Source organism: Alligator mississippiensis, chromosome 5 (assembly GCF_030867095.1).
Source record: "Alligator mississippiensis isolate rAllMis1 chromosome 5, rAllMis1, whole genome shotgun sequence".
In the NCBI taxonomy this organism is placed as follows: Eukaryota; Metazoa; Chordata; order Crocodylia; family Alligatoridae; genus Alligator; species Alligator mississippiensis.
This window is the reverse complement of record NC_081828.1, coordinates 38,319,427-38,347,310: the sequence shown is the minus strand read 5'-3', so window position 1 is coordinate 38,347,310 and position 27,884 is coordinate 38,319,427. Positions and strand designations below refer to the sequence as shown.

The 27,884-nt window shown below is 43.4% G+C and overlaps 1 protein-coding gene across 1 annotated transcript in view; it reads right to left on the bottom strand.

The window, feature by feature from the left end:
* LOC132250775 (uncharacterized oxidoreductase ZK1290.5-like) overlaps nucleotides 1–27,884 on the bottom strand; it is a 96,296-nt gene that overhangs the window by 60,476 nt on the left and 7,936 nt on the right. The window contains exon 2 of the mRNA XM_059728086.1: nucleotides 10,279–10,527. Within this exon, the coding sequence (XP_059584069.1) occupies nucleotides 10,279–10,527 (249 nt within the window). The remainder of the gene's footprint in view (nucleotides 1–10,278; nucleotides 10,528–27,884) is intronic.

Sequence of the window (27,884 nt, the reverse complement as noted above, 5' to 3'; positions counted from 1 at the left end):
TGTACTGAACTTCTATTGTTACAGGTTTAAACCAGTTTCTGATCACTTAAACTGGTTTATGTGTAACTTCTGTCCCTAGTCTACATGTATATAAATATACACACCCACTACCATATACATACACACATATATAGATGCACACAATTTTATTTGTTTTATTTTCTCCCTTAAAGATTACAAGAATACAAGCTTTACTACTTAAGATAATTTCTCTTGTAGGAAATTAGTTGCAAATAATTCACCAAAAAGAAGCCTCAGCGATCAAAATTATCTGTAAATTGTCAGTAACCATTTGTTTCATAGTTGGTAGGGTCAGAAGGGACCTGAGCAGATCATCAAGTCCACCCCCCTACCATGGGCAGGAAATAATGCTGGGGTCAAATGACCCTGGCAAGGTGTCTATCTAGCCTCCTTTTAAAGACCCCTAGGGTAGAAGCCAGAACCACTTCCCTTGGAAGTTGGTTCCAGTTCCTAGCCGCTCTGTGAAGTAGTGTCTCCTGATATCTAGCCTGAATCTACTCTCTGTCAACTTATGGCCATTATTCCTTGTTACTCCCAGTAGTGCTCAGGGGAACAGGGACTCTCCCATTGCCTGCTGATCTCCCTTGGCCAGTTTATAGACAGCCACCAGATCAACTCTCAGCCTTCTCTTGTGGAGGCTGAACAGGTTCAGGTCTCGTAGCTTTTCCTCGTAGGGCCTAACTTGCTGCTCCCTGATCATGCGAGTGGCCCTCCCCTGGACCCTCTCAATGTTGTTCACATCCTCCTGAAGTGTGGCATCCAGAACTGGATGCAGTACTCCAACTGTGGCCTGACCAATGCCATATAGAGGGGGAGGATCAACTCCTTGGACCCGCTTGTGATGCATCTGTGGATGCACAATAAGGTGCGGTTAGCCTTCCTGACTGTGTCCCCACATTGGCGGCCCATGTTCATCTTGGAGTCTATAATGACTCCAAGATCCTTTTCTGCCTCTGTGCTGATGAGAAGGGAGTTCCCCAGCCTGTAGGTATGCTGCTGGTTCTTCCTCCCCAGGTGCAGTACCCTGCACTTGTCAGTGTTGAAACCCATCCTGTTCTCATCCGCCCACCCTTGTAACCTGTCCAGGTCCAATTGCAGCCTATTCCTCCCTTCTAGCATGCCCACTTCTCCCCACATCTTAGTGTCATCTGTGAATTTGAACAAGGTGCATTTCACCCACTCATCCAAGTCGCTGATGAAGATGTTGAACAGTGCAGGCCCGAGGACCGATCCCTGGGGTACCCCACTGCCCATATCCCTCCAAGTCAAAAATGACCCGTCCACCACTACTTTCTGGGTGCGGCCCTCCAGCCAATTGGCGACCCATCTGACTGTGTAGGCATTGACACCACAATCTCTTAATTTTTTAACAAGAATGGGGTGAGAGACAGTGTTGAAGGCCTTCATAAAGTCCAGAAAGACTACGTCCACCACGACACCTCCGTCCAAGGATCTTGTGACCTGGTCATAGAAGGCCATCAGGTTGGTCTGACAGGACCTGCCTCTAATGAACCCATGTTGGTTGCCCCTAAGCATACACTCTCCTGCTTGCCCCTCGCAGATGTTCACCTGGATAATTTTCTCAAACAGCTTCCCTAAGACCGAGGTAAGACTAACAGACCTATAATTTCCTGGGTCCTCCTTCCTCCCTTTTTTGAAAATGAGGACCACATTGGCCCTTTTTCAGTCCACTGGCACCTCGTCAGAGCACCTCGACAAGTGCTCATAAAGCTGTGCCAGGGGTCCCGCAATGACCTCTGGCTGTTAATTAGCTGTTAAATATGCTGTTAAATATGCAAGCTGCAGTGTTAAAAATATTCTATTCGAAAAGCAAGGTGTAACTTTATTTCCACTAGTTCAGAATGAAGCAACAATGTTCAAGTTTGAATTTTGCTTCCCAGCCAATGCTGCAAATGGAATCACCAGCTAATTCAGGTGTTCTCAAACTTTTTGATACAAGGGGGTTTCAAACTTCTCTTTCCTCCCTAGAAGCGGTGGCACGGGGGGCTGGGCCGCTGCCTCCTTCGAGCACTCTGTGTCACTGTTGCACATCATTTCCCCTGCCCAAGTATGGCTGGTTGACGAGTGGGGGGCAGGGGAGCCCCCGGTGGCCAGCCGGCTGGACTTGGGTATGGGGAAGTGGCGCTCAACGCACGGCGGTGACACAGAGTGCTCAATGGCGGCAGTGGGCCTGCCTCCGGTGCCACCGCTTCCAGGGAGGGAAGAGAATTTGCAACCCCCTTTTAAGTTGCCGAGGGTTCACAACCCAGTTTGAGAACCCCTGAGCTAATTCATTTAAAAATTATTGCTTAGAAAATGTAGATTAACATAACTTAATTTAAAAGATGGACTAAGTAATAGTGGCTCTAGTTCCTTCCTATAGATAAAAGCACTAATTTATAGTATCAAGGAAGCAATGAAGAAATCAAGATCATTAACAACAATCACACTTAAATACTAGGCAAGCTGGCTATGAAATTAACTATTTTTAAAAATATTCTTTATAAGCAACCAAACCAGAGGAATGCAGTGGTGAATCAGGGGTGAAGCTGGAATGTCAAAACAGGGTGAATGCAGGACATCCAACAAACACCAATGTGTGGAGTATTCTTAGGCTGTAACATTTAAATCACTGGGCAGGTCATCATTTCTTAGAGAGTTGAGATATCCAGAGTCAACAAAGCTCAGAAACGTTCATCTCCATTCAAAATTCAAGGGCAGTTTTACACAGTTAAAAGTCAACAGCAAGCTTGAAAGTGGAAACAAAGTTTACAATTCCATTCAAATCCCCAGCACAATAAAAAGATACAGTTAACAAGAATCTGAGAGGTTTGAGAAACAGACATAAGGAAAAAAGACATAGTATATGAATTCAGTATCCCACAAAGCAGATACAAGAAGAAATTATTCTAGGGGATGTGTCCAAAACCCAAGAAGCATACTCTTCTTCTGCCAAACCTAAAAGATATGCACTATTTCATACTGGTTTACTGAGGATGCCAAACAATAATCTTAAATGGAAAGACAGAAGATCACATTTAGAAAATGCAAGTTGGGGAATAGCTGTTTTAACCACTGCCCACAAATAATGCACATTTCCAGCTTCTCATGGATATATAATCCACTAATTAAAATAAAACTCAAGAGTATTGCTCTTTTAATTCCATTTGCCCCTAAGTGCTCACTGGAAAGGCTTGGTAACAAAATTTTAGGAACTTTCTGTTTTAAAGCGTCATCTGGTTTATATTAGAAGCAAGAGTTTTCATTCTTCTATGTTGCTATCTCACATAATTTCTTACCAGTTACTATTACCGTAGGTCCCCATTCTGCAATTTATTCTGAATGGGTGGACCACAAAGCCCCCCTGAAACTTAATGAAATCAATGTGGCCCTGCATGAAAGCAACAGATCTCTCTGTGTGAGAAGTTGGCAACCTTTTATAAAGAGCAGGCCAAAATAATATAGGTGGACAGCCACTTGTAATCTGGCCATTTCTTTGTCTGTCCCCCAGCTGCTGTTTGCCACTATGGCTAAGTACAGACATTCAAAAAGCCTGAGCCTGAATTGATGCAATCGTTGCAGGTTAGTCTAACCTGCACAAATTGAACTAATTTGCAAGTGAATAAACATTCACTTTTGATTCTGGAAATGCAGACACATGCCTGCAGTGGCTCAGGCCAGAAGCTGGGGTGTGCTAGAGTGAGCCCTCCCTTCCCTTCTATAGTGGCAGGGTAGGGGGAAGCTGAGCTGAGGGAGGGGGCATGGTCAGGCCCTGGCCGGCCTGAGTATGATTGGGGAGGGGTTTAAACCCTCACCCTGGCCTGTAGGGATCCCACCCGGGATGTACCTTGAGGGGGAGGGGGAAAGCAGCCCTTGCCAGGCTTTTTGGGGTGGGGAGGGGAAGGAGCATGGCCAGACCCTGCTCCCTGGCCCAATGCCTGCCTGCCTCCCTGCCCTTGGCACTTGAGCCAAGTAAACAGTAAAAGTAAAAGTAAACAGGGGGACGGAGGGGGATTTAGTCCCCCTGTCCTGTCCCCCCCCACCCCGTACCAGTGGCACAGACCCTAGACAGGGTCTCCCTGGCTGGGGTGCAGCATCCCCTGTCTGGGACCTCTTCACTGTTCCAGTGGCAGGAGCAGAGGTGTGGCCAGATGCCATCCAGCATGGCAAAGGGGGCAGGGAGGGGGTGTATTTCCCCCTCTGTCCCCTCTCTCATAGCAGAACCGCAGCCAGGCTCTGATACTACATTCAACCAGATTTATCTTAAACCAGTTTCAGCTATTTGGAAATTGGTTTATGTGCACTGAATGTATGTTCTGTGATCACTTAAACCTGTTTATGTGTAACTTCTGTCCCTAACCTAAAAGTCACACTGGGCCAATATTTCCCAAACCTGATGGGCATTCTCATGACCTCTTCCTGCGGCTGCTCACCGCTGTCACTGAGTGACACCGATCACCAGCAAGAAAAGTGATGGCTGCAGGAGGACAGAGCGGACTCATTGGGGAGCCTCTACTCTTGTGCCTTGCTTGCCATGTGCCACCCATTTCTCCCCACTGCAGACCGTCAGGCCTGCTGTTGACTGACACTGAGGATCAGATCAAACCTTCACGGACCAGATCAAATCTCTTCACAGGCCAGATTGAGCTCAGGCTGTAGTTGCTGACCCCTGCTAAAGACAATTAAAGCTCCTCGGGCTTTAGTGTCTTTTCTATTGTGAAAAAAAATTAAGTCAGATTTGTTCTACAATAAAAACGTATGTTGTAAGTATGCTGTAATATTTACAGATCTGCTATTTTATTGCATCAGTCATGCATCTTTCTCATTAGCCATGCACCAATACTGTTAGTATGTTATAAAGTCAGGGATCCTGGTTTTCTCTTTTTTAAATAGCATATTCTCTGATTAAAAAAATTCTCTGATTAAAAACCCCCAAATCTGCATTTTTCAACAAATAAAATGAGACACCACTATACATATAAGTATTAGTTGAACACAAAGTTTTCTTGATATATTTACAATTTTTAAGCAATTTGGAAGCCTACCATGCCTCAATCATTATAATAAAATAAATTCTAAATACAGACATATTTTGGCATTTGATTTTGTTTTTTTTATCATAGAAAATCAGAGCTCCCCCTGCCCCCATTGCTCACCAGGACGTGGGTCCAGCTCTAGCTGACCTCCCCCTTTACTTTGTGGCAGTGAGCAGCCCTGATATGCTGGTACCCTCATGGGGGGCACAGCCGAAGCAGAGCTGAGTAGAGCCTGTGTGGGGGGGGAATGCAGGCTTGGGGCTCCCTGCCCTGCTGTCCTTCCCTTTGGAGCTTTGGTGGAGAGGCTCAGTGCTACCACTAATGCCACCACCATTGCTAGTAGCCCTGTTGCCATGGTGTGGTGCCCTGTGCCCACCTGCAAGCAGCAGGGGCAGCAGCAGTGTGGAGTTATGCCCCCCACCCCTGCTGCTGTCAGGTGGTCAAGGGGCACCTCGGCATGGTGGCATGGGGGTTCTGGTGGCAGCAGCCACAGTACCAAACTTCCCTACCTTGCTCCACTGTCCCATGCTGGGTACTGTCTTCTGGGCCATGGAGGTCCCTGGGGGGAGGGAAACAGGGCAGGGAGCCCTGAGTAATACAGCGGCCAGACCAAATCCTCCCCAGCCCTATGCACAAATTTGGGGGGAAGGGGAGAGGGCACACCCCTATGCCCCCCAATGTGTCACCTCTGGCTCCTGACCTCTCCCTTGGAGTGTGCACAGCAGTGGAGAGCTTCGTTACCCCAGATGACCCACCCTGGCCCCATCCCGCTCCCCCAGCCAGGCCACATGACTGTGCATACAGGCTGGGGAGCACCCCAGCCCCAGCCACCAACCCTGTCCCACTCTCTCCCTAACCGAGGAAGCCTCAATTTGGCCCCCCCACATAGACTTACCTTCAGGCAGCTGGGGGAGCTGTTCTCTACCCCTGCCTGGCTGTGTTGCTGACCATGTGCATGTGGCACCCACTGCATCCCACTCCCCCCAGCCCCAAGCAGCCCTTTGCAGGCTGGAACTCTGCCAGCCTGCAAGGGAAACCCTGCCGTTTCCCATGTTTTTCTCCTTCATAGGAGAAAATCACGTTTTTTCACAGTGAATGGAAAACCCGGATCCCTGGTTATAATACAATGTAGAAAAATTAACTTCAAATTGTACCCTGCTTCTGCCACATGCCCTCTTCTCACAGAATTGCTGGCTTCAGCAATTTGCTTTCCTAGATAAGCTTGGACACTGTCCTGTTAATACCAGGACTTTTCTTGGAGGTGCATTTTCATTCTGGGCACTTTTGCATGTGCTCCATGGATGCGTTAATTACAGCAGCTCTGAGAGTCACTCTAATTAAAGCGCCACATTATCTCATGTATCAGCATCCCTGCATTTCAAAATGGTGGTGAGGCATTTGAACTAAAGCTAGTTCAATGAGCTTGAGTTCAAGCAGCCAAGCCACCAGTTTGAAGTGCAGGGAAGCCAATACACGGGACACAGTGGAGTGGAGTGGAGTGGAGTGGAGTGGAGTGGAGTGGAGTGGAGTGGAGTGGGGTAATTGCCATGCTCCACCAGACTTGATTAATTTAGTCTGCTCCAACACGATGTAATCACAGCACTTCAGAGCAGTCTCTGCGCTCGTGTACAGGCACCCTCAGTGTCTACTCTCAGAACTGGAGCAAACTGGCTACATCTTAAAGGATAACAGAAAATGCAGGTGCATGATCATGAGTTAAAACAGAGCTAGAATATCTAATTTTAGCCATACCAAACTTTTACTGGGTCCTTCTGCATAGCTCTTTACACTGTGGTTACTTTCACAGGATTTGTGAGAAGTTTCAAAGGTTCAAAAAAGTCTTATTAATTTCATGCTGCTGCAGCAGTATCAACACACTTCAAATTTTACATCAAGAAGTGCTTTTGTTGTTACTTTTTGCCTCAAAAATCCTACCAAAAATACCCAGCAGGCAGAAGGAAATTGGAATAATGGGAATTCAACACAAACTTATCCCAGCAAATAAACATGAAACAAACACAGTTTCAATAAGGCTAAAACCACAACAGCTCACATGTTTGGCTGAGTCCCTCTCTCATAGGTCTAGGCACATGTTTTGTCAATATATTATTACTATTATTTTATTTAAATTAAATTGCCATCCTTTTTTTTTCTATACATCTCCCAGGGAGTACATCAAGCCCGAGATGTGGAATGGAGGGTTGGGATACAGCAGGAGATAGTGGTTCCAGAGTCCCAACTACAAAGTTGGCTTGGCAAATAAGGGGAAATATGCTGCACCCCTTGTAGTTGTGTAACAGTTTGTGTATTCCCATGTATACCCAGGGACCCTGGAAGTCATCTTGCCTCTTTGATGTATAACAACTCTTAAAAGCCTCTGAAAAGGTATCATGGGAGCATCTAGGATTTTCTAAAGGGGGATGCAGCACACTGCCCCTCAGACCATGGGGGAAATGTGGACAAGATATGGCTGGAGCCCCCAGGTCAGCACAGGACACCAGGGAGCTAAGCAGGTACACAAAGGTAAGGGAGCCACCCTCCTCCAATTCCACTGCTGCTGTTCCTGGCTGACCTGGAGGTGCAGGGCACAGCTGCTTCTGACTCACTCCTGCCCATGTGGCAGAGAACAGCTGTGCAGGGAGCAAGGCTTCAATAGGGACAGCAGCAGTGGCATATAAGTCCTCCTTTCAGCACTGGCTCCCTGGCTGTTGTCCCCCACTCCCCCCAGTGTCTGTCTGTTGGCTATAAGCAGGTGCTAGGGGAGGAATCTGCATGCCATTACCACTGTCCCTGGCTGAGCCTGTTCCCTGTGCACCCAACTCCCTGCAGCACAGGTGGGAGAAGCTGTGGGGCTCCCCTAATGCTTGCATTAGCCAGGGTGACAGTGGCAGTGCACAAGTTCCTTCTTCCAGTGCCTTCTCCCAGCCAGAGCCTGAGGCTGAAACAAGGCATGAATGGTTCTGGGGTTCTCTCTGCACCCAGATCAGCCTGAGTGGCAGAAGGGGGAAGGGATCCCCCAAGACCCACCTCTGCAAGATACAGATTTCTACTGCTCTCACTGCAATACTGTAGCTAAATGGCACATGTTAGCCCATAAAACTTAAAGATCTAATCCTGCAGTCACTTATATTGGTGCAAGTCACTAGTAACTCAAAGATGTCAATGGTGTTGTAAGGCAGAAGACTCAGATTGGAACACATCTAACTAATACAAGGGTGTGCTTGCTTACTTGCTTCTCTGTCTCTCATCCTCTGCTCCACTCCCCCCACCATTTCAGGACATACACAGCAACAGCAATTAGAGCACTTCTGTTCCCTGAAATTAATTTTTTCAGTGAAAATATGCTTGAATCAACCATCATGTCTATGCAGATTATTTGTTTGTACAGGTGGTTAAACTACTATTCACAAAGGATAAAGCAGATTATAATAGTCGAAGAAATGACCCAAAAATTATTTCTTGGAGTTGGATCAATTTTTCTCTCATCAGCATTCAACCCCAGTGCTACAGCAAGAATAAAAAAAGGCAAATACAAAACAGATGAACTAAATGGCGAGCAGTGGAGAGGAAACATGTTACTTCTTAATTTGGATATAGGACAAAGTCATGGATTGCAGCTTTTTGCTTATGAAAGCACCCTCCCCACCAAAGCTCTGTATTTGCACTTGACAGAAATATGGAAATGTTTTGAACACATTTGATGTTAGTCTGTAATGGTGCAGGAAGTGATTAATGGACACATTTACAGAGTGAACAGAGAACATGTGTACGCAGACAAATGACACATTTTAGTGCAAATACCATCCTGCTTCTGATAAATTGCTAGAATATTTTTGTTTACTTTCCAACATATTCAAATGAACCCTGTACCCAACTACAATCAGTCAGCCATTCTGCAAAACCCATCTTATTTTTACAAAAGTTGCTCATTTTTCAACTGCTTTCCAGTTAATTTATCAGAGATAACAGAGAGACAGAAGAAGGAACAAAGGGAAGGTTTTTGATGCTACCATAGATAAAGTTTGACTGTTAACTTTATTCTGTTTTTGGAGATCACTATTAATGTTTTGATCTACATTCTTCCAACATGATAATTTTAGATAATTCTATTTTTAATTTTTCTCCCCACTTTTTTAACCTCTCACTTTCCAATTTGGAAGAGAGATTAAAATAATTACATCTCAATATTTTTGTCTTTCACATCTCTCTACTTCTGTCACAGGATAGAAAATATTACTACTTCAGCTTTTTGTCTCATATAGTAACCTCTGAGTTCTGGTGACAGCTATTTTAGCAGTCTTGTACATATTATACATACATCACAAATGAAACATTTTTAAACATGCCCAAGTCCCTTTGAAAATCAATTCGGCAATCAATTCTAAGTCATTTAGGAGCTTTTAAAAGTTTTACCCAAGTCCATGGCATTAGACAAAAACAAAGTAACCTGCTAAAAAAATAATGTGTTAATAATAGTAGAGAACATGTAAAAGATAACATTATCTAGGATGACTCCTATATTTCGAATTTGAAATTTTAGTAATTAGCTATAATGCAATATATAAGAAACCAGGCATTTGTGAATTTATTTTAAATTTTCTGAAGTTATGTTTCCTTAACCATGCACTTGACCTGTTTTGATAGCTGATCTCCAGATCAATGTTACATTTAAATATAATTTTGCAAAAAGCAGTTTAACCCATTTTTAAAAGATTCTGCAACAGCTAAAACTCTAGAGTCACATTCTGTGCTCTCAGTTACAAACCTGTGAATTACACAAAGATCAAATGGGACAGGAGATTTGCAAACACAGTGGTATTCAACCACAAGTGCCCATGGAGCCATGTCATCTGGCCTGCAGGACTCCTCACAGGCCCAGAAATTTGGTGACAGGGAAGTGGTGGCAGTATTAACTGCCACTCCCCAGTGCGCAGGGTCCAGCCAGCAAGTGGCTGGATCCAGTGGGGAGGGTCAGACCAGCACACAGCCCAATCCAGTGCATAGTCAGGCCAGCATGTGCAGTTGCACCCATGGAACAACCCTATGCACTGACCCTGAAGGGGATCTGGCCCACAAACTAATCTCTGCATACTCATCCACCCCATGGGGCCAAAAGGTTGGGCGCCATTGTGTAAACATGTCACAAGAACAGAATTTGACCTCTGTAGTTTCTCTCTCATGTGGAAGGAATAGTAAAGTAACAATATTAAAAACATCTTACCAAGGTACTCAACACCAAGTCTTCTGCATGATTCCAAGCAGGCTTGTTTTGTGTTTTCATAGCCATAGTCACTATGCCAGAGTTTGGTAGTTATCCAGAGATCTTCTCGTTTCACACCACTTTCTTTGATGGCCTTCTGAAGAAGGGATTCACAGCCATATCTTTTTGCTGTATCAATATGACGAATGCCACATTTTTGTAGTGCATATACCACAGCTTCATGGGAATAGCCCCCAACATGGGATGTACCTAAGTGGAAGATCACAGAAGTTAACTGTCATTTCTTAATGCTGTACGATGTCTTAATGTAATTTATAAATGATACATTTTACAAAATTTTGTTAATATTTTTGGTTTTCAATTTTTGCTTACGGTCATAATAACAATCTATTCTGTCCTTGCATCACACAGTAAAGAAACAGAAAATCATGGAGTGTGAACTCATAAAAATTCAGAAGCTAAGAAAATAAAGGGGGTCTAAGTCTGATCCCACCTATTTCAGTGAAAAACAGGAATAATTTGCTTACAGTCACTGGAGTGTCAGTAGTTGTAAACTATGAAAACTGAGATCAGAATCAGGCCTAAAGTCTTTCATGATGTACAAGTTGGCACTAGTATAATTAGTTGCTTGTAAAAGCAGCATCACTAGAAAAGGATAGACCAGATACACCAAAAAGGTCACAGATCCTCTTGAGCATAGCGACTTGCTAATGTTTTTAAGGCACACTAGTTTATCTTGCAAACAGCACACAAGGAAGCAATGTGGCTAGCATCTCATATGGCTCTCTCTGAATGCTTGAGTGACTAGACTCCCATGTATAGGTGGAAAGAGCCTTTGGCTCAACTCTGGAGCAGTATTTGAACTCATACCTCCATAGTCATTGAGAAACATGTGATCTGTCATCACTACTCCCAAGACAAAATATCTACATTATAAGTAGGGGTGCACTGATAGAGATTTTTTGGGCTGATACCGATGGCTACTTTTTAAGGAGCTATATTGGCCGATACTGATCTGATAGCCAATATGCAGCCTGGAAGCTTAGAGAGCAGTGTCCAGCTGGTAAGTCTGTTGTGGGAGAAGGGGTGCGGGTAGGGAAGGGGCATGGGGGTGGGGCAAATCAAGGCCTGCGTGGTGGAGTGGGGTTGGGGTAGGGGCAGGCACTGCACAGCTGGGGCGGGGTGCGGGATGGACAGAGCTGCCAGCGGTTCAATTGGGGGCCACCCCCTGCCGCTGCACACAAGCTGAGAGGGCATGGGGAGTGTGTGCTCCTGGATCTGCACATGGGGCAGGGCAGGCTGCCTCTGCAGGCTGGAGCTGGGGCAGCACCAGGCTCTTCCCAGTGGGGGTTGAGCCAGCTGCGCTCTGGGCAGGCAGCAGCGGCACTGGGTGAAGGGTTACGGGGGGTGAGGGTTGCAGCCACCCCAAAATTCACCATAGCTCCCCCAGCCCCCTCTCCCAGTGCCACCTTGAGTTCAGGCGGGCCCGGTCTCCCACCGGGAAGAGCCAGGCATAGCCCCACCCTCACCCCGCATGCAGATCCAGGGGCACCCCCCACCATGCCCTCCTGGGGTGCATGCAGTGGCAGAAGCAGCCCCCCCAGCGTGCCCCCCCGGACAAGCCACTTGCGGCTCCTTCCTGTGTCCTGCCCCAGCTGTGCAGCGCCAGCCCCTGCCCCACTCCCCCCCTCACCACAGGGGCCTCAATCTGTACCCCCCTTTCCCTTCCCTCCTCCCTCACTCCTTTCCCCACAACAGACTTACTAGCTGGACGCTGCCAGGCTGCACTCCTGGCCACCTGCGTGCTGCGCTGCGGCTGTGCGCACGCGTGGGGGTGTTTTGTGGTGATGTTATTGGCCACATCAGCCAAAAAAACCCGATTGATGATCTATCAATTTTCCTTATCTCAGTGCTGATCCAATATGAGACCGATGTATCAGTGCACCTCTAGTTATAAGTAATCGCCTGGTGACTCATTTATTCTCTATAAATGAGCAGAATATAAAGATTTACACAATGAAAAAAATTAACAACAAAAAATGAAAACACCCGTGTACCATTTCTTCAAAAGAATGGACTTGATTCAGCAATCTGCTGGGTAGAGGCCATATCCTGAGGTCATTGCTTTGTTAACCTCCCTATAGTCCCAAGTCGGTACTGCACTGCAGTACTACAAATTTAGGTTAAGTATGTGCAATTCACACATAAATCTTCTGGTTCAGTTCACAGGTGACTGATAAACTGGTGTAAATTATAAAAGAGTTGGACAATGAACACAAAGTTCAAGTAATAAAGCAACTTAATCTTCACACTGCCGAAATATTCATTGGATGTACATAATATGTATTTTGCACATCAAAAGGGACAGAAGAATGAGGAAAAATTGGCAGGAAAAGTTATTAACTGGAGGGTTGTAAAATAAAGTAAAATGTCAGGTAAAATAAGATAAAAGTCACCTTCCTCATACTCACGTCTGAGTATGAGGAAGGTGACATTTCAGTTTACACCCACTTTATAGCTATTTTTCCTGTCAAGAGTCCTTCAATGAAACTCTTGTTACTATAAATTCAGTCACCACATATACCAAAATCTCTCACTACACCAAGTCATGTTTAAACAAAACAGCATTAGGCCTCATTTGAGCCCATTTTTGCTAACTCCTTTGGTCACAGTAGGGCATGGCCTGACTTATACTATAAGTGGGTGCATCTACACAAGGCAATTAATGCCTATCAGACTTGATTCTACTGCTCAGTAGCACGGCTGGCAAAACTGTGCTAATGAGCTAATGTGCAGTACAGTAGTCCAATCAACATTAAGTGTCACAAAAAAAGTGTTCATTTCCACTAATGTGCAGTAGCACCAATTACAGTGCATTAAGTTAGTAGCTGTGTACAGATACTAAACCTAATGCGTTGTAATTACAGCACATTAACGAATATGTAGAGTGCCCAGTGAGATGAGAATTGGGGCTAATGCAGGGATGATAATACTATAGTCTTGCTCTTTGAGAAAGATACAGCCAATCTTCCATTTTTCCAAATATCAAACAACATTTTATTATTTTAGAAGAAAAAAGACAAAAAAGATGAAAAAGAAGAAGGGAAAAGAAAGAAAAACTAAACTAAGTGTAATTTGGAGCCTGTTGTTGAAGATCCAGAAATAAATACTGGTGTTTTTTCATAATGAAGTAAACAAATTACATTTATATATTAGATGACACAAAAGCTTCATATTAAAACTACTCAGAAACATAACATGAATATGATAAATAAATTGAATAAAAAAAAATAAATATAACATTTGTGTCAGGGCACCTTTTGGGTGCCTGCCACTTTAAGGGCTGGAGTAGGCAGCTGCCAGGTGCCTGATGAGAGTGTCCGTTTTCAAACATAGGCCAGCCAAGCAGGGCCAGCAGTTGGGTGCTTGCAGCTGAGGGAGCAGTACCATCCAGCTCTGTCATGGCATGGAACATTCTGGAGGTAAGGCCAGGAGCTGGGGGATGGCTTAGAGGCTCCTGGTACTAGGTAAGACCTGAAACTTCACCCTGCCAGGGAAGGGTGGCCTGGTGGGGCTCTTGATGGTGTGGGAGCCCCTAGGAAATGCCAGGCCAGCTACCTCCCTCGTGAAAGGCGAGTATGGGGCACCTCCTAACCTCATCCCCCATCCCCGGTGGAACTAAGATCAGACAGGGGGAGCCCAGACTCTAGGTGAGCTCTAAGGCAGGTCCCAGATCAGGAAGGCAAGAAAATAGGTAGCCTCCCATCTTAGTAACAACTTGTAATTTTTTCTATCAAGGCACAGCAGATGAGTGAGGTGAGAGGTTACCCCAGAGACAGGCAGGCGGCCAGCAGAAACCAAGTGAAGAGGCCACCCTGCTACAACATTAAAACCAATTTAAAAGAATATACTTACATAATTACACTAAAAGATGTTAAAAGTATTTACTATACACCATTACAGACTAATTTACACCCCCCCCCCTTTATTTGGTCTACAAAGGTTCTGACTGACTTCAAACTAGTACGGCTAATTACCTCTCTCTGCTCAGTTTAACACTTAACATCTTTTAGTGTAATTATATAGGTACTAGCTAACTGCCTGTCAGGAATGACAGAGGAGGAGGGGGGAACGGAGCTCCGCCGCCTCCTCCCAGGAGCAGGGAGAGGGGTGGGGAAGATTGCCCCGCTGTCCCCTTCATCCCCCTCAGCCAGCACCCGATACTGCCACCACCTCCAGGGGCGAGGCCAGCACCGCTGGCCTTGGTCCCCCGCTCTGTCCCTGTCATCATGGTGGCACTCCACTGTTGCCTCCTGTCTGGAATGCTCTTGGAGCACTCTGACTGGTTGTTTCAGTAACCAATCACAGTGCTCCTAGAGTGTTATGGACAGACAGATAGACAGACTAAGCCTTTTATTAAATTAGAATATTCTTTTAAACTGGTTTTAATCTCACATCCATCCATCTATCCATCTAATCTTATTTAGTTAGTCTACAAAGCTACATATCTACCCTGTCTTCAGATTATATAACTGCCATAGAAATTTACTGTATTTTTTCAAAATGATCTCTTCACTTTTAATAAGCTGATATTGGTGCCAAAAAATTAGGTTGAAACTACTGTGACTGTGGCTGAATAGACATTTCCAAATACAGAATGAATAGAGTTCATTTAGAGGTCTTGCAAATAGGCTCATACCCTCTTCATGCACAATGGATTCCAGTAAGAATATTTAGGACAAACAAACTTTACTTTTTTAACCCCTTTATGCCGAAGTGATTTAAGACTTTTCTATTATTGTTCCTCTCCTAATGATAGTGAACATTCATATTTTGAGAGGAAAGTAACAGAAATATGGATAGGAATTCTCTGAATATTGGTATATTAAAATAAACTACAGTAGCCTTGCTACAGTAAATTAAAATAATTAAACAGTATTTATATGAACAAATGAAATCATGAATACCAGGAATTTCAGAGTTAATAATACCACTTATTCTTGAGATTCTAGGAACTGTGGGCTTCCCACATTGTTATTGTACCATATAGATTCATAGAAGTAGGGTCAGAAGGGACCTTGCAGATCATCAAGTTCGACCCCTGCCCTGGGCAGGAGAGAAAACCAGGCTCAAATGACCCCATCCAGGTAGACGTCAAGCCTCCTCTTAAAGACCCCCAGGGTAGGAGCCATCATCACTTCCCTTGGAAGTTGGTTCCAGATCCTAGCCGCCCTGACTGTGAAGTAGTGCCTTCCGATGTCTAGTCTAAACCTACTCTCTAACAATTTGTGGCTGTTATTCCTTGTTCCAACGCAGCCTGTACTGTCACCACCCCCGAAGTCACCAAAACCCTCACCCACCCCCCTGCAGTATCACTGCTTCTCCCTGTTGCCTGCCTGTAGGAAATATTTTGTTGTAATTGTAACACTGGCTTGTCCTGTAGATTTGTTGTGCAAGGTACATGCACAATTGCTCTCATACTTTAATGGTACAGAGTGCATAAGTTTCTACTGGATAGTATATTTTTACTGTGTTACTCTGAAAGAGCTCTTTTCCTGCACGTGTTTTGCCGACACCTGGTGCAAAATGCACATTCAGAAATAAAATGGTGTCACTGCGTACCATCCTCTTGTGAATTGCTTCTTCATTGTATGCCGCCACCTGGTGTGCAACTCCAATTATTGTCAGCTTCACTCAATATCACAGGCCTTTGTCGTTCTGGGGTGAAATTATCTGGGTTTGACTGCATGGGGTGCGTAGCAATAAGTCATAATTGGGGAGTGAGAAGAGGAAAGACAAAATTTACAATAAGATTGTGCAGTTACTTTGCATTAAGCAAGAACACTTCTCAAATAGCCACTTACAATTTTTTGTCATTATTATTACTGTTGATTCCTTGTGGCTATTAATCTTAAAAATCTTAAAGAGGAATTAAACAAAACTGATCTCAATCTTAAGGCGGGGTCTGAATGAAGACAAACCATTGGTTTGGTGGGCCCAGATTGGGAATGTATTCTACCTACAGAAAGCTATGTAGAAAAAGGGACAGAGAGCGTTGTGGGAGAAGTGGATGCAAAAGGTTTTTAAAGATGGTATCACTGGCAGAATGAAAGGGGCAGAAGAAAGGAGGAAGTCTGAGAAGTCAGAAGCTGGAGCTAGGTAGAAGAAGAGAAATAAGGAAGAGGGGTACAGACAACAAAAGGGAAAAAAGGAGAGAAGGCAAACTGGACAAAGACAGAAAAAAGATAAGGAGAGGTGCCACAAACATTAGTTTTTAGTCAGTGCAGACTGCCAGAACTGCATCATTTAGATATAGTTATGCATTTGCACAAACTACAGTGAAGATCTACATTAATATGCTAAGGAGAAGGAAAAATCCACATGGGATAGATTTTTGGCAATAAAATTGAAAAAACAGCATCTATTTCAGCAACATGCCAAGCAAGGACAACCAATTCCCCCTACTCCCTACATTGTTTCCCTTCTCGGTAGCTTTGGACTACTTAATCTGAAAAGCAGCACGAATGTCAATGTTTATGTGCAGCTCCTCATCTGGACTTTACCCTGTACCTTGTTATAGCCTGAGAACCTGCAAAACCCCTCCTCCCACCCACACACAGCTGTGCTCTTATTCAAAATGCATCTCCCTTTTAGTTGGTGAGTAAAGAGAGACAAAACTTTCAAAAAAAGTTGCCACTATCCCAGTTCCTGTTTTAACCCTGTCTCTGCTAGTGGTGAGATACTGGCCTTCCTGATTTGCAATGGGATTTAACCCTCAGGCATTAAACTGTTATTCACAATGGTTTTCTCCAAAGTGGTGCTGAAAATGGTTTAACAAAAAAGTTTTCAACATCATTTTCAAAGCATCATTGTGGTCTTTTGGAAAAATCTGGGCCCTAAAGACTCTCTATCCTTTTATAGCTAAGCCTGTTTATGGAAAAATATCTGTTAGGCAGGACAATGAAAAAATTTAGCTAGTTTACACCACAACATTTTTGGTAGCACAAATATATTGACAAAATCCACTACTGGAGGATGGGCAAAAATAATTATTTTGCCCATCATATCATCAGAGGAATCTTTGGCTGCTATAAATGTAGGCTTCATGAGAAATGGAGCGGAAACACAGGAGAAACAGACTTGCCAATATAGATATGTCAGCTAGGGATGTGATATTTTCATTCTGTTCTAACTGACATAGCTATGTTGGCAACATTTAGTATATAAAAAACCACCAGGGAATCCATCTTGATTTTCCTTCACCTCAGTGAGAACTGCAGATTTCACTGACTTGATTAAGGGAAGGAAGTTTCACACCTATTTTTTCTTCCTTAGATCCATGTGAGAAGGAATAAAAGAATGCAGAGCTGGTCCTCTTGAACTCCACTCAGTCACTGAGAAGTAAAACACAGCACGAGATGCTAGCTGTCCCAGTACAGGACGCAGGAAGAGACGTCACATTAATTGTGCACCCATGCTGGGGAAAGCCAAAAAACTGGTGTTTACGCCTCCTGAGAGGAATGGGGAAAAAGTGAAGAGCCCCTGCCAACAAAAGGACTCCACACCCTCAAACGATGGCTGGACAGGTCAGGATACTCAGATGTCATACACAGTATTTACGGCTATGCCCTCCACACCAAATCACAATTACTTAATCAGGACCTCTAAAACAGAGAACTGTTTTCAAGAATGCTTCTCACAGCAACAACAGAGACCCATGTTACAAGCACTCTGGTGCTGCTACACCTCTGCAACCATCAACTCACAAATGCACCTCCAGCTGTCAAAGCCATAATATGACCCAGAGTTCAAAGACATTTGCTGCAGGGAAACATGAGCTCTGATATGCAAACTATTTAAAATATCTGCTTTCATATCCACATATTTCTTTGTATTGCTCATAATCTCTCTAAACAGTTTCACTATACGGAAAATCAGCTCTGAAATCAGACCTGGACACTGGAAAGGCAGACTATGAATGTGTAATCCATGTAGAAATTTCATATGCTGAACTGCAGCACACATTTATTTAAATGCCTTTATGGACAGACTGCCAATTCTTGAAGCCTTTTCTTTCACTCAACACTTTCCCACCATCATGAGAACTATTTCTCATTAACAACCAAATTGTTTTCAGATGCTCTACTATAAGATGTTTCCTTAGAAACCATTTGGTAAAAGACTGTGGCTTTCTTCCATAGAAATCTCAAGCAGTGAAAAGGCAGATTTTCTGGCATAAATCAAATCCAATTTCTAGGGTTCACTAAACCTTTTCTCTTCAGAATAATGTTTTGTGACTAAATCTTAGCAGTTAATAGTGCACGAAGAATTGCTGGTGTGAACCAGTTTTAAATGATTTTCATTCTGTTCCTTTTGTTAACTCAATTGAAATTACTTTCAGTGTTCATTGTACCTTGATGGAACTTTAACTTCGTAACTGGTAAGGGTGATATGTACAGCAGACAGCAAAGGGTATAAAGTAAAAGTAAGTAAAACAAAAATATCATTCCTTTTTTGTTTAATAAATCAACCTTCATGACACTGATGGAGATTATGCTAGCTGTTACCAAGTAAGGAAAAAAAATGTTTGTACTGATACACATTAGACGTTTGGAAACAACTGACAGAATTTTGGGTCTGTAACATTTGTTTTTAAAAGTTTCACATAAATGAACAAAGCAACTCTGATGGAACAAAAAAGATAATTTATATTTTGAGGACACATATTCAGAAAAGGAATTAACTGTTTTGTCTCACATACTCTATTACAGTATAGGCTATGGACGTTATATTTGTATAGATGCTCAATAGGTCATTTACGGCTATGCACCCTATAGACTAACTAAATAACATATATAGCGAGTTTAAGCTTTTGTGAACTCAAGCTCACTTCATCAGATGCTGTGACAGCATCTACCTTGCCTTCAGCCTGACTTATAGACTGACATGGCTAACTACTTCTCTATTCTTGGCTATGCCACTAGGAGACGGATGATAATATTAAAAGAATATGCAACCGATGTAAGCAATTAAATGTACTACAGAGTCAGTAATTAGAAAACAAACATTTAAATATCTTACTACAAAGAGTTACAATCTACAATGATAAATATATTTATCTAGTTAACATGCATAAAATATATCTACAGTAACTATTATCATTGCATCACTTGAATGCTATTGCTGATTAAGTCCCTGATTCAACATGTTAGTAGTGTCCATGAAACACTTGGGATTCCTCATTCTGATGCACCAAGCTTAACCAAGGCTTAAGGCCCATATCCTAAAAGTGGAGGCAGAAGGGGTGGGTTCATAATGCATAAACAATTCTTCAGACACTGTCTAGAGTTCATATGCATACAAAGGTGTGCCTCAGTCCAAGTGTTTATTGGAGATGGGATCTAAAACCAACAATAAGATATTCTTTTTCAAATGTACTTTTTTTTATATTTCACATAATAAATGAAAAGATCAATTCCCCTAGTTTCAAAAACACCTACGTTATTTCCAGTCTTTCATACTTCCTATTAGCATTTCCTATACAGTGTAACATGTATGAAAGCAGACAACTTCCCTTCATACATTATATGGGACTGAGCAAACTTTTTAAACTTTAAAAAATATGAATGGCAGGAAAAAAAAGGTTGACTCTTTTCTGTTTCTTTATGATGTATAAAGGCAACCTCAAAGATGATTTGCAAATAACCTTTTTTTTCTCTTTTCTTCTATTCTGCATAATCAGGTCTTTATATCTCCCTCCTTACTGGAGGTCCTTGGCAAGAACATTAGAGGACCCAAAGAAAGGCTAGGAATTAGTACCCCCTCACCCATAGTCAGGGGTATGAGGGACTGCTGCATCTTAGGTTACAGGCTCATGTGATATCACTATTCAGTTCTTTCAAAAACCTTGCCAAGGACCTCTGGCAAAGAAAGAAATGAAGGTTGATGATCCAAATGTGATACATGAAAGGTGAAGGAGAGGGAATAAAAGCATATTTTAAACACAGTTCTAAGCCACCTTTCTATGGTAGTAAAGCACAGTGATGCGCAAAAATTAAACACATTTGAGTTTGCTTCATTGTTGATTTCAGAGTTGCTACCTAAGAAACTTTCACTACCCTAATGCCCATCTGGAAGCTGCTTTATATATTTTTACTTGGTTTCTACCAAAATATTTTCAACAAAAAATATATATAAACTATGTTTATATATTATACAAAACCATTTATAGTTAAAATTGACAAATGTCAGGTGAAAAATTGGGCTTTAAGACGTCTTTGATTATATTAACATCTTTTAATTTTGAAAAGGCTTATTAGTAGGGCTGTGTGAAACTTCAGGTATTGATTCAATTCAGAGGAGATCTGACCCGATTCAGTGGCTGAATCTCCGAATCCGAACTGAATCAGGAGACCAATAAAAAGGCTGGGACTGGGTGGGGCAGCCATTGACAGGGCTGGGAGAGCGGGCAGGGGGTGGGGTCTGTCCAATTTGGCCGATTCGGCCACGGCTGAATCTCTGAACCAGATTCAGCCAAATCGATTGGGGACAGCGATTCGAATCACTGAATCAAATCACTGTCCCCAAATAGGCTGAATTTGAAGTGAATACTAGCCACTTTGCATAGGCCTACTTATTAGCCTTTCCTTATGAAAACTGTTTCCTTTTTTAATTTAAATAATCTTGAATCAAGACAACAGACTACTTTTTAGGGGTGCGCAAAGTCGGCTGTATTCGATTCGGATTCAGCCCAATTTGGGGGGACAGTGATACGATTCACTGATTTGGATCATTCTCCTAATATGATTTGGCCAAATCTGAATCTGAAGATTCGATGCCAATTCAGCCACAGATACAACTTTAAATGTTTTTTCTACATACCTCAAGGTACCAGACGCGACTCGTGAATGTTGTCCCATAGGAGCATGGGGGGCCCCCCTGCATGCTTGATGGTGGACCTAGAAGTGAACCAGAAGTACTTCTGGTCCACTTCCAGGTCCACCACCAAACACGAGGGGACCCCCCCCCCGCTCTCCAGCTCCATGATAGGCTGCGGGGGGACCCCACGTGCTCCCCCAGACCCAGGAGACACCAGTCACAGAGCCACGTGGCAGAGGGGGGGGCCCCCCACTAAGTGCTTCTGGTCCACTTCTGGGTCTGCTATCAACCGTGCTGGGGACACCCCCACCCCCCCCATTTTTGTGGGACGCTCCATCCACCCCACCATCTCAGGGTACGTGAGCCGCCTGGTGCCTTGAGGTATGTCGAAAAACATTTAAAGCTGTGTCTATGTCCAAATCATCCAATCTTCGAAGTTTCGTCTGTCAAATCTCCGCCAAATCGAATCATTGACTGAAGCTTCACACAGCCCTACTACTTATTGCTCCTACTTTTCTTTTGATCAATGATCACTCTTGTACTAGATAAGGATGTAGAACTGTTACTTCCCTCCTGCTCTATGAATATCTATAATGACACTATTTGTGCTGTGACATAAACAAGAACTATAAGCATAAGTTACTACGACAGTAGGCAAACTAACTTTCTGCTCTTAAAAAAAGGGTTATTTTTTGAGGTGATCAAGAATAGAGACCAGTGAAAAAACTTCTTGCAACTAGGAAAGGATCTGTGTAAGTCCATCTTCAGAAGGCAAGCAATGCCATGGGGGAGCATGACTGTTATTGTGAAAGGAGGTAGCTTTTTATATTGTTCAAACCTCCTCAAAATACTAACAAAAAGTACTTCTATACAGGCAGTCCTTCACTTACAACATTTCATGTTACAACCTTTCACACTTACAATGTTTCTAAATTGACAACCTGTTTCAACTTTCTGACATCGGTTTTGATTTTACAACACTTGATCTGATGTGACACCATGACAGCGAACAAGTCACTGTGTCACCCATCTCCCTGGAGAACATCTGTCCAAACTTCCTTGGACACTTTCTTTAAGAAGGCAGACAAGACTCAGAAAAACCTTCAGCCAAGACTTCTGAGAAGAATCCAGCCAAGAGCCCTTCAAAAAGTCTATCCAAGAGCCCTTCAAAAGTCCAGCAAAGTCATCTCAAAGAAGTCCTTCCAAATCAATCTCCCTGGAGAACATCTGTCCAAACTTCCTTGGACACTTTCTTTAAGAAAGCAGACAAGACTCCTGAAAAGACTCCAGCCAAGAACCCTTCAAAAAGTTCAACCAAGAGCCTTTCAAAAAGTCCAGCAAAGTCACCTCAAAGAAATCCTTCCAAATCAATATGATTGCTATTTACAATATAAATACTTTAATGTAGCTATATTACTCATCTATAATTGATAGAGTACAAAATTCTGGGGTATTTTTGGTGAAAATAGAGTATTGGGCCTTGGTTCAGGAACCAATCCCCCATTTATAACATTGTTTATTATGAGAAAATTGGTTCCGAGTTACAACTTTTTGACTTAAGACGTGGTTTTCAAGAACTAATTGTGTCGTAAGTCCAAGGACTGCCTGTAAATGCATTAATGTAGCTATATTACTTATCTATAAAATGAGTACAAAATTCTGAGTTAGTTTTTGTGAAAACAGGGTATCAAGCCTTGGTTCAGGAACCAATCCCCCATTTCTAACACTGTTTCCTATGGAAAAACTGGTTCTGAGTTACAAAGTTTCAACTTAAGACGCCATTTTCAGGAACCAATTGTGTTGTAAGTCCCAGGACTGCCTGTATTGTATTCCCCACTACCCTGTCCCACCAGGTGGCAGTGCTGACACCACAACTCTAATCCAAATGGAAATTCAGCTAAGGGCTAAACTTGGCCAAGCAAATTCTAGAACGACTTCCTAGATTTCCTTTACAAATATCTTTCCTCAGAACAAGAAGTATGGGACTATGGATGCAAGCAATCAAGGATTCATTTGAGCTAGACATATTAGCATAGAAATTCTAGGTTAAAATTAATAAAGTTATTTAGACCACGCATTTCTTTTATAATGTAAATCCCTTTGGATTTTTTCTCTTTAGAGCCAGATGTTTGCCACAAGTGCGTGGCAAAGTACCAAGTGGCCTCGCCCACTCTTTGATTCTCTTGTGAAGAGGACAAACCTGCTCAGAGAGGACAGTCTAGCACAATGAAATTTCAAACTTTTGTTATAACCACTCCAAAGTAATTTTCTTGAGCCTCATTTTCAAAATCAAGTGGTTTAAATGTATATCCAAATTCTCGTCCCATGATGCTTGTTACAAAGCTTATATGATGTTTTTCCCCCACCGCTGCATTCAGTTTTGTTGAAATTGGAAAACTATAAAGAGAACCATCATTTTGAATATGCTGGTTGATCAAAGGTAATTTTCTGTTGCAAGAAGGCATTGCTCTTTTCAAGATACAGGGGGTAGTACAAATTGGTTGGTACTTTCAAACATGTGATTCTACCTTATAAACAAGGATCCTTGTTTTCTCTGCTAAAAAAAAATCACAAATTCTCTGACTGAAATACCACTGCATATCCTCTGGTTAAACAACCCCAAATTCACATTTTTCTGCAATTAAAATGAAACACCACTACATATATAAGTATCACTTGAACACAATGTTTTATTGATATATTTATAATTTTAAAGCAATTTGGAAGCTTACAAGTGCCTCACTCATTATAATAAAATTAATTCTAAATACCTATATTTTGGCATCTGATTTTGGTTTTTTTATCATGGAAAAGCAGAGCTCCCTCTGCCCTCTTCCCTCACCAGGACGCAAGTCCAGCTGCAGCTGTCCCCGCCCTGCTTTGTGGTGTTGAGCAGCCCTGATATGCTGGTGCCCTACCCCTACAGTTGTCCCTCATTTCCAAGCCACAGCCCCCTGGCCCTGCTGATGCCCCTCACTCCTGGCCCATGGCCCCCTGCCAGTGCCTCTCACTTCCGACCCAGTCTCCTGCACTCTTCCAGTGCCCCTTGTTCCCAAGCCACAGCCCCCTACCAATGCCCCCTCACTCATGACCCACATCTCCCTGTACCCTGCCAGTGCTTCTCGCTCTCAACCCACAGCCCCCTGGCCCTGAGGGGCCACTTGCTCCTGACCCGCTGACCCCACCCCCAGTCTCATAGTGTATGAGGAAGAGGGTGGGTGTGGGGGGAATGGGGGCTGAGGGCACAGGCAATTTATTTGGGGGGGCAGGTTGGGCACAGGCCATGCATGCAGGGGCGGGGGAGACACAGGCCATGCATAAGAGGGGTAGGGGGACACAGGTCATGCACCAAGATTTGCTGGTGACTGTGGTGGTGCGGCACTTCCTCCCGCACCAGATCCCACCCATTGGGCTGAGGAGGTGGCTCCTCCCTGGAGCTGGTCCAGACCAGCTACAGCCCCATGCCCCACTGTGGGTGCAGAAATCTGGGCATGTAACCCTCCCCCAACCCCAAAGACTTACCTGGAGGAAGCTGCAGGAGCTGCTCTCCACACTGCCTGGCTGCTACGTGCATGTGTGCACACACATACATATTGCAGGGGTGTAGGTTGTAGCCGTGTTGGTCTAAGGACATAGGCAGACAAGGTTTCTTGGGTGAATTTGATATCTTTTATTAGACCAACCCAAATAGTTGGAGAATAGTTATTAAGCAAGCTTTCGGGTTTAAAAACCCTTTGTCAGGCTAAGGAAGTTTCAGCAGTTGGTGTGTGCTCTTCCTGGATGAGCACACACCAACTGCTGAAACTTCCTTAGCCTGATGAAGGGTTTTTGAACCCGAAAGCTTGCTTAATAACTATTCTCCAACTATTTGGGTTGGTCTAATAAAAGATATCAAATTCACCCAAGGAACCTTGTCTGCCACACATACATATGGCTCTCCCCAGCCCCAAGTAGCCTCTTGTAGGCTGGAACGCTGACAGCCTGCAAGGGAAAACCTGCTGTTTCCTGGATTTTCTCCTTTAAAGGAGAAAATCCACATTTTTCCACGGCAAATGGAAAACCCAGATCCCTGCTTATCAGGTACAAGCTCTTTTCTACACCTTCTGGTTCTAAAACTAGAGAATTAAACATGACCTTCAGTGAAGGAAAGAAAAATTGTATATGTCCATTTTTATGAGATATATAAGATTCAATTAAAAGTTTTTGTGTTTCTACTTACCAAAACTATAACTTAAAGTTTCAAATGATCAAAGAGAGAAGATATTTAAGGAAAAGTTTAACATTACTTCACCTTTTCAACTAAGGGCTGGGGAAGCTCTCAATTCTACTTTCTCTCTCTTTAGCAAAATCATACAAGAAAGCCTTGATAGGGTTATTTTTGAGGTGGAGAAAAAAGGGAAGCAGCTTCTACTAAAAAATACTGTATCTTTTATGACCCTTCTTTATGCTCATACATAAGCAAACAGATGCCCAGCATTGTCTTTCATTTTAAAGCAAGATAACCAAGCACCAATCTGCAATCAGATGAAGTTAGAGAAGAAAAATTAAAGGAACAGGTCATGTTAGAACAGGAGGCTTATTTTCACTGAGTGCAAATATACAGCTGCTTGGCAAGTGGCCATGTTTTGCATATATGTGTAAAGTAAAATATCTTGAGGCTCTCAATGTTCAAGTACAACTTCTCAAGGTCAGAGCTACTGAGCTGGTGGATGAATGAGACAGAGAAAGATTTATTGGAATGGCATTTTGTTCACCACAAGAGGCCATTAAGGAAACTTGGTAACCATGGGTAAGAAGTAAAGCCCTGTCAGACTGAAAAAAACTGGTTGAGGTAGAAAACAAAAGAGGAGGAATAAATGGCTGATTCTCATTAGGGAATAAGATCAATAATGGGGAGTGCCACAGGGCTTGATACAACTACCACTGTCTCATAAATGTCTTGAATATCTAAAAGAGGCATGAAAGGCAACATGGAAACATTTATGGATGATACAAAATTAGGGCCCAATCCTGCCACCATTGAAATCAATGTCAAAAATACCACTGATTCCAAAGGGAAAAGGATCAGAACTTTTCTTATACTAGTCCAGGTTAGGAAGGACTGCAAGCAATCCTAAAACTAACTTTCAAAAGGTAAAAAGCGGACAACATAAGTACAGATTCAGCTTAGTGTGAATTTGTACAGGGTAATACGTGTTGAAAAAACTGTGTGTCTTTAAAATACAAACTGTACATAGCAATAGGTTCTAAATTATTTGTAACTTCACAGGGGGAAAAAAAAATCAAGGTATCAAGCTGAAAAAGTTGTTTCTGCTTTTTTTGTTTTTTCTCCAGAAAAATTAAATGTGGTTATGAAGAGAACAGAGAATAATACAGGAAATATTACATTGCCATGATGCAAATTGATGCCATATCCTAACCTTGAAAACTGCAGTCAATAGACATTGTACAAACTTGTTTTTATCATCTAAGTAAACAGATAAGACTTATCTGAATTACACAAATCAATTACATAGAATAAGGGCCCCTTTTTTAGTTCTCTGTCTAATTACAAATATAATTAAGGTTGCATAGAAACACACTAAAGTTAGAACACGTAAAAGTTAGAAGTTACAATAGGACTACTAGCTGCGCATACCTTACAGTCAGCAAATCCTACATGCATGCGTGACATGTAGGGGGTGCACATGGGTGCACGTGCACCCCAAGATTGGCGGTGCACTCCCTGAGATTGGTCAACGCTGCCAGCGGTGCCTGCGGGCGATTGCCCCTTGCTGCTCTTCCCCTGCTGCTGACACCACCGGTGGCATCTGCAGGCGGTCGCCAATTGCTGGTCAGTGCTCACCACCCCTTTCTCCCCCAACACTGCCACAGCTGCTATGGACGCTCCCCACTCACCACCACCACGCCCCTGCTGCTGCTGCCTGTGGGAAGTCACCATGCCCCCCCAGCCTTGGGAGGCACGCAACATTCATGCCTACATGCAGACATGTGCAGAGGCCTCTCCTCTCTAGGGAAGCATGAATCTAGGTAGTACTTCCCATCTCTCCTTCCACTTAAGCTTGAGAAAAAAAACAGCTGGAAACTCTATTTGGTAGGAGAGGCAGCCAAACACCTGTCCTTACCTATCCCTCATTATTTTTATACCTCATCTTTACCCTATACCTGCTTCTATACCAGCCATTCCATTCCTTTTAGCCTGTTTTCTTCCCTTTTCTTTTTATCTAAGCTTCTCTCTCCTTGACTAAACTCCAAAAATTCAACCTGAAACTCAGTATCCCTAAAGCAGAGGCCTCCCCTATGCACATAATATATATGAAGGGTAGGGGTGCACTGATTAAGATTTTTTTGGCTGATACTGATGGCCAATTGTTAACCAGTCATATTGGCCAATACTGATCTGATTGACAATATGAAGCCCAGAAGCTTAGACAGCAGCGTCCGGCTGGTACATCTGCATGGGGAAAGGGGTGTGTGTGGGAGGCAGATCAAGGCTTCCATGGTAAGGGAGGAAACAGGGCTGAGGTAGAGGTGGGGCGTGGGACGGAGCCATGGGCGGCTCATCTGGGGGGTGGGGAGGGGGTTGGCTCCCGTTGCTGCATGCATCTCTGGGTGATGCATGTGGGACACGTGCTCCCTGGATCTGTGTGGGGCGAGGGCAGAATGCCCGCTGCAGCCTCTTTCTGGCAGGGGAGCTGGGCCAGGTCTGTGCCCGGGGCAGGTCGGGG